Raw genomic sequence first — 13,529 nt, forward strand, 5'->3', positions numbered from 1 at the left:
ACTGAATACAAGATCCAATTTATTTATTATACAACTTATATTAACAACAAAATGACAGTTTAAGTCCCTTAATGCTGCTCACATAAATACATACATTTACAAATAAATAATATGTCATAAAACTAAAATAAATATTATCAATAATAGGTGATGTATCAGATTGGACTCCTAAAAGTTGTTCCTTCTGAGCTCATGTTTTGTTTTGTTTTTTTTAACATTTCAGACATCAATGACTGTGAGAGTAATCCATGCAGCAATGGAGGCACCTGCATCGACAAAGTCAGTGTGTACCAGTGCATCTGCCGCGACGGTTGGGAGGGCGACCATTGCGAGATCAGTGAGTAGAGCTTCCTGTCCTGTGACCTCAAAACAAACCCACACCTTGCTCATGTTGTCTGTTCAATAATGCGTCAACATATTTATACAACATAAGCGTTTGTTTGATGATTGTGATGCTCGTAAATCACTCTCCTGTCCAATGTCTCCACTAGACATCGATGACTGCAGCACCAGCCCCTGTCATAATGGAGGGACATGTCGAGACCTGGTGACTGATTTCTTTTGCGAGTGCAAAAATGGCTGGAAGGGAAAGACGTGCCACTCCCGTAAGAGCCCTCTTTTTATTGTTTCCACACCCGTGTAGTCTGCCTGTGCAGGTTCATGGTATGTGCTTATGGCTGTATAGAATTACACAATGTTCTAAACACCCTATACTTCATTTATTCTAAATCATGCCAGTGTACAGCTCAAGCAACCTAAATATTGTAATGCTCCCCACAGGTGAAAGTCAGTGCGATGAGGCCACATGCAACAATGGTGGCACCTGCCACGATGAGGGCAACACGTTCCAATGCAAGTGTTCCCCAGGGTGGGAGGGTACAACATGTAACATAGGTGAGTCACACAGCACCAGGCGGTTTGATTTAATCTTTCACATTTACACACATGCATATGATTGGTCTGTGGGAGAGCTCCATCTTATCTCAGATATTCATCATATCTGTCAGATCTGCAAGGTTCACAAACAGTTTTTATCCCTTCACTCTGTCAACACTCCCTCCTTCCTCATCTGCCTCCTTGCCCATTTCTCGCTCTTATGTGAGTGCTGACAGATATCCGCTTAAAATCCCTGATTGCACTGACAATACGCTTCAAAGTCGTGGAATGCAGATACCCTTAGAGAAAAAAACGGAAACACACTGACAAAAGCCAAACCAACGGCAGTCTCCTGTGACTGTTTAGGGTTTACAAGCGCTGATTCCACTGATAATCCTTCCCTTGCAAATACTCTTCTATTCTTTTTCTCAGCCAAAAACTCAAGTTGTCTTCCAAACCCGTGTGAGAATGGAGGTACCTGTGTGGTGACTGGAGAGTCGTTCACCTGCGTCTGCAAAGAAGGATGGGAAGGTCCCACGTGCACCCAGAGTAAGTGCTCCTTAAAGTGGAATGCCAGATAACTGGGATAAAAGTGGACAGTTATTGCTATAAAATGATGATAAACCTTCTGCTACCAAGTGCAGAGGTGAAGTCCTGCATCTGATTAAATCAGACTCTCCCATCCCCTCTTGATCTCCTCTACCCTTTTTTTTTTTTTTTTTAAATCTCTTTCCTTTCTCCCTGGCTGCTGCTGGCCATGAGAGGAGAACAAGAAGGAGGAGGGAGAAAGGGGCTCAGGAAAGTGGAGACAGATGTTCCACCCTCTGCCTTGTCCGACACACACCCCTCTCCCCCTCTCGTTGTTGCATTCCTGTCCAAACAGTGACATGTCGGCTTGTTCTCCATTTCCCTGGCCTCCCCTGTACGCATGTTCTCCAAAAACATGAATTCCCCGACTTTTGTAAGGGAGGGAGAAGCAGCCGGGGTGGGAATCTGGGTGTGGAGGTGTTGTCGGTGGTGGTTGGGGGAGCTGGAAATCATTTTTTGAGGGTGAGAGCCGACTATTGTTTGCTCTGTGATGTTAATAAGGCAGAGCAATCTGGCTGTGTGGCGTCCAAGCACAACACGCCTCTGCACACGCAAGCTCAGACGTGCTCTGCTGTCATGTGTGCTAAACAGTCATACATGAGAGAGGGAGAGAAAACACACTCACTACTTTCTGTCTGTCTCCCTCCCTTTCTACTTTTTTTTCCCTTTCAGATACCAACGACTGCAGTCCCCACCCATGGTAAGTGGATGCCAAACATTTCCTGTAGTTTTAAACAGATGTAAACAGGCTGCTCCTCCTGTATCGTAGTGTCTCACCTGCAGGCGTTCACTCAATCTCTCGCCGTGTTTCTGATGAGAACCAGGTTTACACCCATCCCTGTCATTCCTGGGATGCAATCATCTAACCCTCTTTTGTGAACTCCCAGGCATCATTTAACCACATGCCACTGTAGATCACTCCCAAACCCATGTGCACTTGTCCAATGAAAGGAATGAGTCTGATTGCCTTAAATGCTTTAGAGGAATTGTTACTATATGTTGACTGGTGAGAAAATTCCAGTCTGAATTGGTTTAATGATAAAGCACTGTATATAAATGTCCGTCTGTGAAACAAGCCTGAGGCTATCCTCAAATACAAACTCGCATCTCACTCCTCTTTTTATTCCCCTGCAGCTACAACAGCGGAACCTGTGTCGACGGGGATAACTGGTACCGCTGCGAGTGTGCCTCAGGCTTCGCTGGTCCAGACTGTCGGATCAGTGAGTATTAACCCTGCCTCCCACTCCTCCCTGATCCCTGTCAGAGTAGGCCCGGGCCGCGGGATCGCTGCAGTCCCTCCAAATGGAAGGTCTAGCCGGCCAATTATCTGTGCATTGGGCTGCGGGCCAGGCCAAGCCATTTCGGTGTCACTCCACCGGGCCTTGCTGCTGTCCCTGGGGGAAACCGGCTTAGCAGGCCAACAGCTAATCAGCCATGCTCTCTGACACTGATTACACAGATTGTTTTCCCTCTTAAAGGCTTTCAGATGGCCACATTCTTTCCCATTGCAAACCCTTTGTTCTGCTAAGTCCAGCCTTTAGCTCCTGCATACCTGCTAATGATGCTGCCTTTAATAAAGCTGCATGGGGCAGAGACGTCCAGGGCTGATTCAAAGCATGTTTGCTTGTTTTTTATTAACTGGCGTGTATGTGAATGCACTGTTCAAATGACACATGACCTCGGTGAATTTAGCCTAGGAATTAGATTTGTGTGCTGAAAGCTTAACTTAATATTTGTGTGCTGTCTGGCTGTGCTCTTTATTCTCAAAGGGAGCCATTTCTTACCTCTCGCCCCTCTCCTCTTTGACAGATATTAACGAGTGCCAGTCCTCTCCATGTGCCTTTGGCTCTACCTGTGTGGACGAGATCAACGGATATCGCTGCCTGTGTCCACCAGACAGGACTGGACCCCACTGCCAAGAAGGTACAAGTCCTTACTAGGTGATAAAGGACACATCCACAAAACAAACACACCTTCTGTGATACATCTCTAAAACTGTGGTTGTGTTTAACACAGTGACAAGAAAGCATTGCTCTGTGAATGGACACGTCACCCCTGATGGAGTCAAATGGGACGAAGACTGCAACACTTGCCACTGTTCCAATGGGAAAGTGGTGTGCACAAAGGTATGCCTGAACAAAACAAGCTCTGCGTATGTACTAAATGTAGAGGGTGAGGTATTTATGATGGCTCTATACAGCTGTGAAGCACATGATGTCATTGTTACTTATGGCAGAAGAGCTAAGGAGCATAAATAGTTTTAGACTGTGGGAGGTTAAATATTAATGTTAACAAATACACACACACATACACACACACACACACACACACACACACACACACACACACACACACACACACACAGGGTGGAGTTGGTTTGGGAGTGTCAGATTCCAAACAAAGATGATGCAGCTTGTTTTGAAAAGACAAACAATGCCACTGTGAGAAATCTGTATCAGATGCCAGTTCAGAATTTCCCCAAACTTGCACTGGATGAGGATTTATAGTAGAGGCCTAAGGGAGCGCCATCAATTTTATGCTCATCAAACCACCAGATGAACAATAGTGCCTAACTGATACTGCTCCCCTCGGGAACAAAATGCATCGTGGGGTGAAAATGATCTCGGCCTGTAAGGTACAGGCTCCATGTTAAACATGTCTGATATGGGAACACAATTATATGGGCTTTACCGTCCATTTGCTAACAGTAACTTGTGTGTTTCATGTCAATAACTGAGGCTTATACCCTGACATGCAATGGATAGAAATCAGTCTATACAGAGCATCTATTATCCCTGACTGGGAAAACCAGTGCCATTGATTCGATTTTTCTAATCTGTTTACAGTCCTGCTCAGGTCTGGAGGAGTGTATCACTGGTGTTCAGCTGGTGGATCAGACACTTGTTGATTTAAATCAAAATACTGCTGTTTTTAGACTTTATTATGTAGGCTAATTTCCTGCGCAGCTGGGGAGAAGGATTTATAGAAAGAAAATGCTTTAAATTATTCAAAGTAAGGTTTCAACAAGAGTCTAGAGCCACAATAGCATGTCTGCAAAATGTAACTGGGACCAGTGGTGCTTTGAGCCAAATCCTTGCTTTAGCTTGCATTAACATTAGCATGATCACATTCTAGTTACTGATTTTGACCTTTTGGTGCAGCTAGTTAAGATGTCACTGTAACGGTGTGTTCAGACAAGCGGAGATGAATCAACAGGCAACAAGTGCATGGAAAACGGTGAAGCTTGACATTATGTGCTTGAATGTTTACTTTCAATGGTGACTCTGCAACAATCTGGTCGGACAAGCTTTACCGTTTTTCTTTCTTCACGGGGGCCACAAGAATCAAACTTTGAACAAACATGACAGTTCTTTGTGGCAGTTTTAAATTATATGACATTATCTCAACACTGTTTCCCCTGTGGTGTTTTTCTCCCCAGATGTGGTGTGGTCCTACATCGTGCCACCTGGGTGCCAAAGGTCGAGGCGGGTGTCCTTCAGGCCAAAACTGCATCCCCATCAGAGAGGGCCACTGCTTTGTGAAGCCCTGCCTCGTTTTCGGCGAGTGCTGGCGCTCCAACCCTCCCCCGCCTCCCACCAAATGCCACCCCAGCTCCAGTTACCAGGACAACAGCTGCGCCAACATCACCTTCACCTTCAACAAGGAGACCATGACTCAAGTGAGTTACCTAGGCAGCAGGGAGGGAGAGATTGAATTAAAGGGTTTTAGGGGGTCGTTTTTCATGCCTCTCCTTCACCACCACTCTTAAATGAATGGGAGCAGCAAAGTGTGAAAGATTAGGTTTTCACTTGTGCTCAACCATCGCTCCTTGTCTGAGACTACTGAACAATTCAGTCACATCTCCAAACGTGTTCCAGGAAGAAAAAATGTGGGAATATCTCTGTCTTCTCTCTCTGTTTTTTGTTGACTGCATCCAAGTTTTGGTGTTCTTAAGTATCAGGCATTCGCAGCTCATGCCAATCCGCTCTTAACCCGACCGCACAACAAGATTAATTTCAGGATCATATGGATTTGAGCTGAACAGGACCACTGGCGACTCTGTCACCACATAGTATCATCACACGCCAGTTCCCTAACAAGCATGACAGCAAATAGTGACAAGCATATGAGCCTGCGGTCTTTAATCTAAATGAGGTGGATCCCAACCAGATAGCATGTTAAACCTACTGCCAATGCAGGCCTTGCTCTTCCTTTTTACTCCTTGATTGCTCTCTTATTTTTCCATGTGCATTTACATGTGCTTTCTTTTTCTTCTTCGCGTCCAGGGCTCGTCTGTGGAGGATGTATGCAAGCAGCTGAGGCGCTTGTACGTAGTGAAGAATTTCTCCTTGGAGCATTCTGTGTCCATAACCTGTGACCCCTCATTCTCAGCCAGCAACGAGATCCACGTCTGCATCGTAAGTTCCTCCTCCCACTCCCAGTCAGCCATATGTGTGCCTCTCAATCAGAAATAAAAGTCCCTTTTGATTTATAGCCTGCAGCGCACATTCTTAGCTGCATTGAGACATGTTCTAATGGGTTGTGTGGCAGATTTGGGTTTGGTTGTGTTGTGTCATCTGCTGACAGCAGGTAAACATGATCAGAGGTTGACACACTGGTGGGGTTTAATTGAATAATTCTAATCTTGACATTTAAGTTCTAAATCAACATTGGAATGCTATGCAGGTTTTCTCCCTACTAATTCTGTTTAAATCTGCTATTTCTGGTCAAGTTCAGGCTACACTCATGTTATCAGTATTGTTTTGTTTCTGTAGAATTCGATTCCAGTGGCGGCTGTGTGGGATTGTTTCCAACTCGTGTGTTCAAAAAATTTCCAAGCACAAAAGTCAAAATATTTGGAAAAATATAGATTTTATCATGTTTTTACATAATTCTCATGTTTTTATGTAAAATAAATAAATAAATAAAAAATAAAAAGCTGCATTGGCTTTGAGCATTTTAAATGCAACATTTTACTGCTTAAAAAAATGTAGTTTTGGAAGCTCACACTAGTATAACAGGGCGGTCTAGCAGCTGTTATCTTCCTCACCCCTGTATGGATTTGTGACATAGTATATAAATGGAGCAAATAAATAAATTGGTACTTCTAAAAGATATTTATTTTCTATTGATCTTGGGCCTGTGAGAGGCAGCAGTTTCTGTAGACAAACTGCTTTTCTTAAGTTATATATTCTTCCTTTAGACAGGTGCAGTACCAGTATCAAAATGCGTCACAAGCACAAAAGAGGCATGTTAATTACATATCAATGTGTACATGTGTTACCTGCCTCCCAAATCAGAATGGATATTCTGTAAAGCTCTACCGGCCAGAACGTGACCCTAAACCAACAGATTTCAAACCTAACTTTCTTCTTGTCCCCTCTAGTCAACCGAGGACCATCGCCTAGACCGGAACCCTATTAAAGAGATCACAGACAGGATAATTGACCTGATTAGCAAACGCAACGGGAACAACACTATCATCAGCGCCATCGTAGAGGTGCGCGTGCCAAGCCCCAGCAAAACTGGTATGAACCGCCTCCAAACTCTGGTTGTTGCCTGTGAATTTTCCCAGACTTGCACACACTTGCATGTGTGGAAATGGGTGGGAGGATGTTTTTTTCTGTTGTTTTTGTTTTGCTTTGCTTTTTTGAAAAGATCTGATGAAATACAGCCAAGCCCTAGATATGACAGTAATGCCAAGCACCAAAGAAAAATGTGCACATTTGAAAAATATTTCCTGACCTCCCACACAACTCGGAATGGCCAGGTCTACCATCTCATGGCAGTTGTAATGGAGCTCATAAAGGGTCTTAGCCAACATTACGATGGAAAGAGCAGAGCTGCTTGGCTATGTGGCTTTAGATTGGCTCGTACTGTGACTGGCTGGACTGTGACTAGTAAGACTCCCGCATGTGTCCACCATTCATCAACCCGGTGACAGCAGACTGCCGCCACAGCCAAATAGAAGCAGCCCTCCTCCCTTGTTCAGGGCTCAGAGGTCAGGTTGCACTGGCAAAAGCATGCTAATGATTTAGCAACCTCAGTGTAGCGCTATAAAAAAACCTTTTGTGTGTTGTTTAAATTTGTGGCTTTTCTTTGATTTATGATTGTCCTCTTTCTGCCATCAGACTACCTTGTGCCACTCCTCAGCTCCATCTTCATCGTCATCTGGGTGCTCGTGCTCGTCAGCATTTTGCTGTGGTGCATGCGGCGACGGCGGAAACAGAGCAACCATAACGGGACGACGGCCGCCGGCTCCGAGGACAACACGACCAACAACGTGCGGGAGCAGCTGAACCAGATCAAGAACCCTATAGAGAAGCACGTGGGCCTCACTGTGGCCATCAAAGACTATGAAAACAAGAACTCCATCATTGCCAAAATAAGGACAAATCATCCCGAGGGGGATGAGGACGACAAGGAGAGGCACTTACAGAAGGGCCGCTTTGCCAAACAGCCAGCATACACACTGGTGGAGAGGGACGAGAAGACGCCCATCTCCAATCCCAACTCCACGTCCAAAAATCCTAATTGGACTAATAAACAGGACAACAGAGACTTGGAGACAGCAAACAGCATAAACAGGATGGACTACATTGTATAGCAGACAGCTGTGTTGCTGTGCAACCAAGCCTTACACCTTCACACCCCGGTGGTGGGTGAAACGGGGGAGCTTTGGCATGTGTAGTTAGTAAACTGTCATGTCAGTCGTGACCCCACAGTATTTTCAGATATTCCCCATGTGTTAATTTAAGTTTTGACAAGCTGGCTTACACTGGCAGTGACAGTTGCTTTGGTTGGCTGGAAACACAAGGCACTGGTATACATTTCACTGTAGGACTAGTTGCAAAAGTGTCCTTCTCTGCATTTCATTTCCCTTTTTTAAATTTGTTTATTTTAGTGGACACATGGAAGGGGCTCCTGGTGTAATTGTTGTACAATGACTAAAAACTACCCGACGTGTTCAACACTAGAGCTAATTACTTTTAGTATGTGTTTGAATTCTTTCTAGTTCCGTTTGGAGAAAGTGCCTTTTCAGCTTTAGACTTAAGCAACTGTCAAATGAGAAAAAAAGATCAACTTTATTATTTATTTTTATTTTGGGGAGGGGGAGGGAAGGGTTCAATGTCAGCAGTTGCTGCCAATATGAAGAATTTATGTGTCGATTTAGAAAGTGTAGATATGTACATTTTTTTATTAATCATTGTATATATTTGATTTATTAACTTAATAATCAAGAGCCTTAAGATATCATTCCTTTTTATTTATATGTTCTGTCTAGTTTGAAGGTTTTGATAGCTGTGGAAGCCTACCATTTCTTTCAATGACTTAATTTTTTTTTTTGTTTTTTTTTTTCAACGCATTCTATAAAAAGCCAAATTTCAAAGAAGACAAAGGATGGGCACTTTTTTGCCTGAAAGAAATACTTTCTCTTTTGTTTTTCCACACATTTTGACATTTCATTATTTGTTGCCAGGACCTTGATTGAAGGCAAGTGAGGTTAGGACAACAAAAGATGACGGCTGCTGCTGCTGCAAGGGATGGACATGGTGGCAGACATATTGCTTGCCACTAATGGTTTAATACTTAAGGGAACAAAAATCCTTCAGCAGCTTCAGTTTAACCCATTGACACATTTCAAAGGCTGTCAAAATCCACCAGCTCGCAAGGCAAGTCACATTGACATGACACGCCAGAATTCCCATCTGCTTTAGTCAGCGTAATATCATAAGCTAGACCATGAGTACTTGAAACAGTAGGGGGGCGATGGGAACACTGTAGAATCGGATGAAATACACTGCCTTGCTCGGCAAGAATCTGCTTTGTTTCTGTGCACATTTGTTTCTTTTTAAAAAATGAGGCTCTTAAAGACAAACATGTTTTATCTCATTTGTTAACCCTTTGAGATCATGGCAACATTTTGTCCTATTTTTGACTTTTGTGTTATGAACTTGAGAATTATGTGTTGATCTGGCAATATATTTTTGAAAGTCATATTTATTAAATATTTTGTATGAAAAGAGAATTAAAGTTGTCTTTGTTCTGGAGAGAGAGTGAAGAGTCTGTCTGTGATGCATCAAGCCAAACATGTTGGAGCATATGAAAGGTTTCTCATGCAGCCTGGCGTGGGAACTGCCGCTGGAGAGACATCATAGACTTAAGCAAGGTCTCCGTCCAAATGTGTTTACAGCTAATTATGTTGTAGCGAGCCGTTCCCGTATTAAGTCAATCCTGGGGACAAAAATACCCTGCTCCTCATGATCCTCACACAATGTTGCTCTTGTCGGTCTGGTTTTAGCTGCAGGCTTAACTAAAACCTTTCAAACTAGACCTGAGAAGTTGTTGAGTTGAACAGATTTTAAGACTTACTCCTCTGCAGAATCTGTTTAAAAGGATTAAAGACAAGAGAAGAGATTATCAACACCTCTTGGGAATTACCCCAAACATACAAGTACTTTTAACAGTTGGGTCACTAATCCAGCATACTGTCTCAATCTTCTGCTCGTCTCTCAGGTTACACCCTCCCATACTGACAGAGAATGGGAACGACAGAGCACTGGTTTATTACCATCACTGTTGCTGGACAGACTTAAAATGTAAAATTTGCCACGACCATCAGCCAGTTGTAACTGTGTGTGAGCACATCAATGTGCAGAGATCTACATGTCATTTCATGTTGGCTGCTTCGCAAAAATGATCAGCCTATTGGCATGTTTCCACAAAGATTCAGAGATTTTTTCTCCCCCCTAGGGAAAAACAAATTTTATTTATATCATAAAATGTATTTCCAGTAAAATAAAATCAGTAACGTTGAACATCTTGAGCTTCACATGGGGGTATGAGTCTTGGCCCTGAGTTGCCCCATGTTCTCGCTGGTCCAGGGCCAATATGGTGATATGAACAGCCCTGCTGAGCGTCGGGGCGACAACAGCAGCCGCATTTTAACCTGTGATACTGTAGAAGTCCTGCTGTTCCCAAGCAAAACCACTAATATTTCAATACTGCTCAAAACACCCACACATTTGGTTCAAGTTCAAGATAAAAGCTGCATAAAACCCTCAAATTTACAGATACATTTCAGGTACTTAGCAAACTGTATATGAATGAAATCTAATTACGTTTGTGCATTTTTGAGAATGGGGTGATGAAATAAATTTGGAAACAGCAATCAATCACAGCAGAGCTTCAGCGGGGAAACTGGACAGTTTTCAGACACATAGGAGCCAGTGTTTCAGACTCAGAGCCATGACGTACTACATGGCTCCTGCCTGTCTGAAATCCCCAATCTTTAACACAAAACCAAATCTAAACTCCAATTAAAGGTTTTTGACTTTCATTTGCGAGCCTCTCTTGACCACCACTACTTATGGGTGGAGGCAAACGTCTGTTTCAAGTATTTGACAAAACGCTCGTGTATCAATTGCCATAAAATGTTCAGCATTTCATCTGTGTGGGCGTGTGCAGCACATGTGAAAAGAATGGGGATTGTAATAAAACGTGACACGTGTACAAATGCATGTCATCTGAGGAGACTGCATGGGGTAAACATGTAGCCTGACACAATATCATCTCTATCTCCGTGGCGTCAAGCATCTTTACTGTAGCTCGTCTCTCCCCCCTCAGGACCTCTTCAGTCGTCGTAATCTAGAGGTTCTGGGCACATTTTCACTCCCCTCCTCTGTGAGTGTGGATCTGGAACTAATAGAGGAGCCTGAGGATGCAGGCTTGACAGATAGGCCCCTCAGACTTGCGGCCAGCCTGTTTTGGTTTGTCTGTGCCGTGTTATTGCTTGTGAGGGGGAGCCTCTGGGCCCGTTTCCCTAGAGTAAGCAGCTCTACTTCCAGTGTGGTTTTCCTGCACTCGGAGACTGGGAAAGCCTTGGACTCTGCCTTGGCTTTGGCTGGAGGAAGGGGCGGCAGAGGAAGAGGGTCATGCTTGGATGTTTGTGTGGAGCTCTTGGTGGAGTGAGTTTGCATTGTGGCTGGAGGTCTTCCAAGGCACGTCCTCTTGGCCCTCTGTGGGTGAGGGTCTTCCCCTACATCGCTCGGCTTGCACCTCTTGCTGGTCTCCTGACTGATTTCATGTTGGCAGAAAACTGCTGAGGCCCGATTTGGGTCGAAGCTGTCTGGAGGACTTTTCTCAGCCTGCTGCTCCGGGGTCAGGCCCTGCTTTCGAGTAGTCACAATTGAAGCTTCATTTAAGGCTCTGGGGAAAGGCACCTTGTGGTCTGCTTCTGGGAGGGCCTGCTGTCCAGAGCTAGACTCAGCCTCTTGTAGCTCTCCTGCTCCAAGTTCCCCCGTTTGCTTTTTGGGACAGACTCTCTGGTCAATCTGCTGTTCCCCCGTACTGGAGCCACAGCGCTCTCGCTGGACGCTAGCTTGTTTGGCTCTGAAAAAGTGAGCAGGATAAGAGGAAATGAACAGATACTCGAGTGTCCTTTCTGACTGGTGGGGTTGGAAAGTTCTACATTAGATCATACTCACAGCTTTTGAAGCACAGTCTTCTTTGTTTTTGTGGGGCTGTTTAAAGGCTCCTGGGTTTCTCCCACTCTGGAAAAATATTCCGATCGGCTTTGTTCGCTCAGCTCAGTCTAGAGAGGACAAACAGAATCGGTGTAAACAAAAAATATTATTCCTGGCATCCCCTGCAAAGGTTTGGCTTCAGAGTGGTCTGCTGTCATCATCTGGCGTAAAAAAAAAAAAACATTCTCTTGTCTGCTGTGAAAATGATTATATAATGAATGCAATTAAAAGACTAACCCAATGTGACAGATAAAAGTTCACATACATTTATCATCTGATTCTCCTGAAAGTGTTGTCTCCTTACTATTTGAACTATGACACAGTACAAGAGGAATGTGTTCTATAATGCCTTTGGAGACGCTTAGTAACACCCCAACTGGCACAAAGAATTAGTCCCCAACTTAATGCTGTCAAAAGCAACCACCTCAAAGCCATCAGAAAATAATCACCGGCTTGTCATAGTGTGACGTGTTCTTTCATAGTCTCTGTTGTCTGAGGGTTGGAATGACGCTTGCAGCTTGAGGCAGAATTACAAAACGGTAAAAGCATGCTGACAAGTTAAAACAGCGATTAAAGTGGCATCATTAATAATATGATGAAGGAAGGCAGAGGAAAAATGGAACAGAGGCACGAGAATGAAAATATTCAAAAATGGGGTAAAGGGCTACTCAGAGAACAGAAGGTAAAATAAAAACAAGAGAGCGGAAGTAGACCGTAGGAGCACTTTTACTGGTTTAAATGCAGACAATCTCTCTTCACTCTCGATGACTATTTTTGCAACAGTATGGTCCCACGTATGAATGTCAAACCTGTTCTCCATATGCCACTAGAAACCAGAGCTTCTGTAAAACTCACATTTGTAGTTGTTCAGCTAAAATGTCTAACTATGGCTGGAAAGTTCAATATACCCACTTCCTAAGGCAACCCTCTGAGGCAGAACAAGGAACGGGCCAAAGATTGGATCTCACCAACATGTGCCCTCAACAGGCCACTAATGAAGGTTAATCACAGGTCTCTTCCTTGGCTGACCTCGAACAGACTCTGGATTTATGAGAGAACAAGAGACGCCGGTGGTAAATTGAGCAGAACTTAAAAGGTTGAGAGCCTGTCAATTTATCGTAAATTAATTTCATCCAAAGATGTTGGTGGTCGCTTCGGTTTAGAGATTAAGATAAAATATATACGTTTTTAAGAAGAATAAGCAGCATACAGGTGAAGAGCGTCATGATTTGAGTAATTTGCTGTAAACTAGGCTGGTTTACGCCTAGTCGCTGGAGTAGTTCTGGCTACTCTACCTCCTCAGCCATATTCAGATTGAGTGGAACACAAGAAACATGTAACAAATTGAGTAGACTGTGAAATGGTGGCACATTTATGAAAAGAGGGATGCACGTGGAAGAACTTGAGGGAAAAGTAAGTCACCTCTGAGAAGTCACCTCTGAGAAAGACTTGCTACAAGAGGTGGGTAACCAAGGTGGGAAAAAAGTGGATGTGTTTTATTTATTTGTTTCCTGGCTGGCATCGCATGTACAGCACTGA

At 43.9% G+C, this 13,529-nt stretch overlaps 2 protein-coding genes across 6 annotated transcripts in view; one reads left to right on the forward strand and one right to left on the reverse strand.

Annotated features, from left to right (window-relative positions):
* Nucleotides 1–9,515, forward strand: part of jag1b (jagged canonical Notch ligand 1b) — a 28,013-nt gene extending 18,498 nt beyond the window's left edge. The window contains exons 15-26 of the mRNA XM_030442381.1: nt 224–337; nt 492–605; nt 781–894; nt 1,309–1,425; nt 2,137–2,164; nt 2,599–2,684; nt 3,274–3,387; nt 3,481–3,590; nt 4,904–5,143; nt 5,751–5,882; nt 6,851–6,992; nt 7,596–9,515. Coding sequence (XP_030298241.1) covers nt 224–337; nt 492–605; nt 781–894; nt 1,309–1,425; nt 2,137–2,164; nt 2,599–2,684; nt 3,274–3,387; nt 3,481–3,590; nt 4,904–5,143; nt 5,751–5,882; nt 6,851–6,992; nt 7,596–8,071 — 1,787 coding nt within the window. The 3' untranslated portion in view covers nt 8,072–9,515. The remainder of the gene's footprint in view (nt 1–223; nt 338–491; nt 606–780; nt 895–1,308; nt 1,426–2,136; nt 2,165–2,598; nt 2,685–3,273; nt 3,388–3,480; nt 3,591–4,903; nt 5,144–5,750; nt 5,883–6,850; nt 6,993–7,595) is intronic.
* A 700-nt stretch (nt 9,516–10,215) lies between these two features.
* slx4ip (SLX4 interacting protein) overlaps nt 10,216–13,529 on the reverse strand; it is a 39,582-nt gene continuing 36,268 nt past the window's right edge. For all 5 annotated transcript variants that reach the window (XM_030442281.1, XM_030442277.1, XM_030442280.1 and 2 more), the window contains 2 exons: nt 11,952–12,058; nt 10,216–11,856 (listed from right to left, as the gene is read on the reverse strand). In XM_030442281.1, the coding sequence (XP_030298141.1) occupies nt 11,088–11,856; nt 11,952–12,058 (876 nt within the window). In that variant the 3' untranslated portion in view covers nt 10,216–11,087. The remainder of the gene's footprint in view (nt 11,857–11,951; nt 12,059–13,529) is intronic.

This window comes from Sparus aurata, chromosome 15 (assembly GCF_900880675.1).
Source record: "Sparus aurata chromosome 15, fSpaAur1.1, whole genome shotgun sequence".
Classification (NCBI taxonomy): Eukaryota; Metazoa; Chordata; class Actinopteri; order Spariformes; family Sparidae; genus Sparus; species Sparus aurata.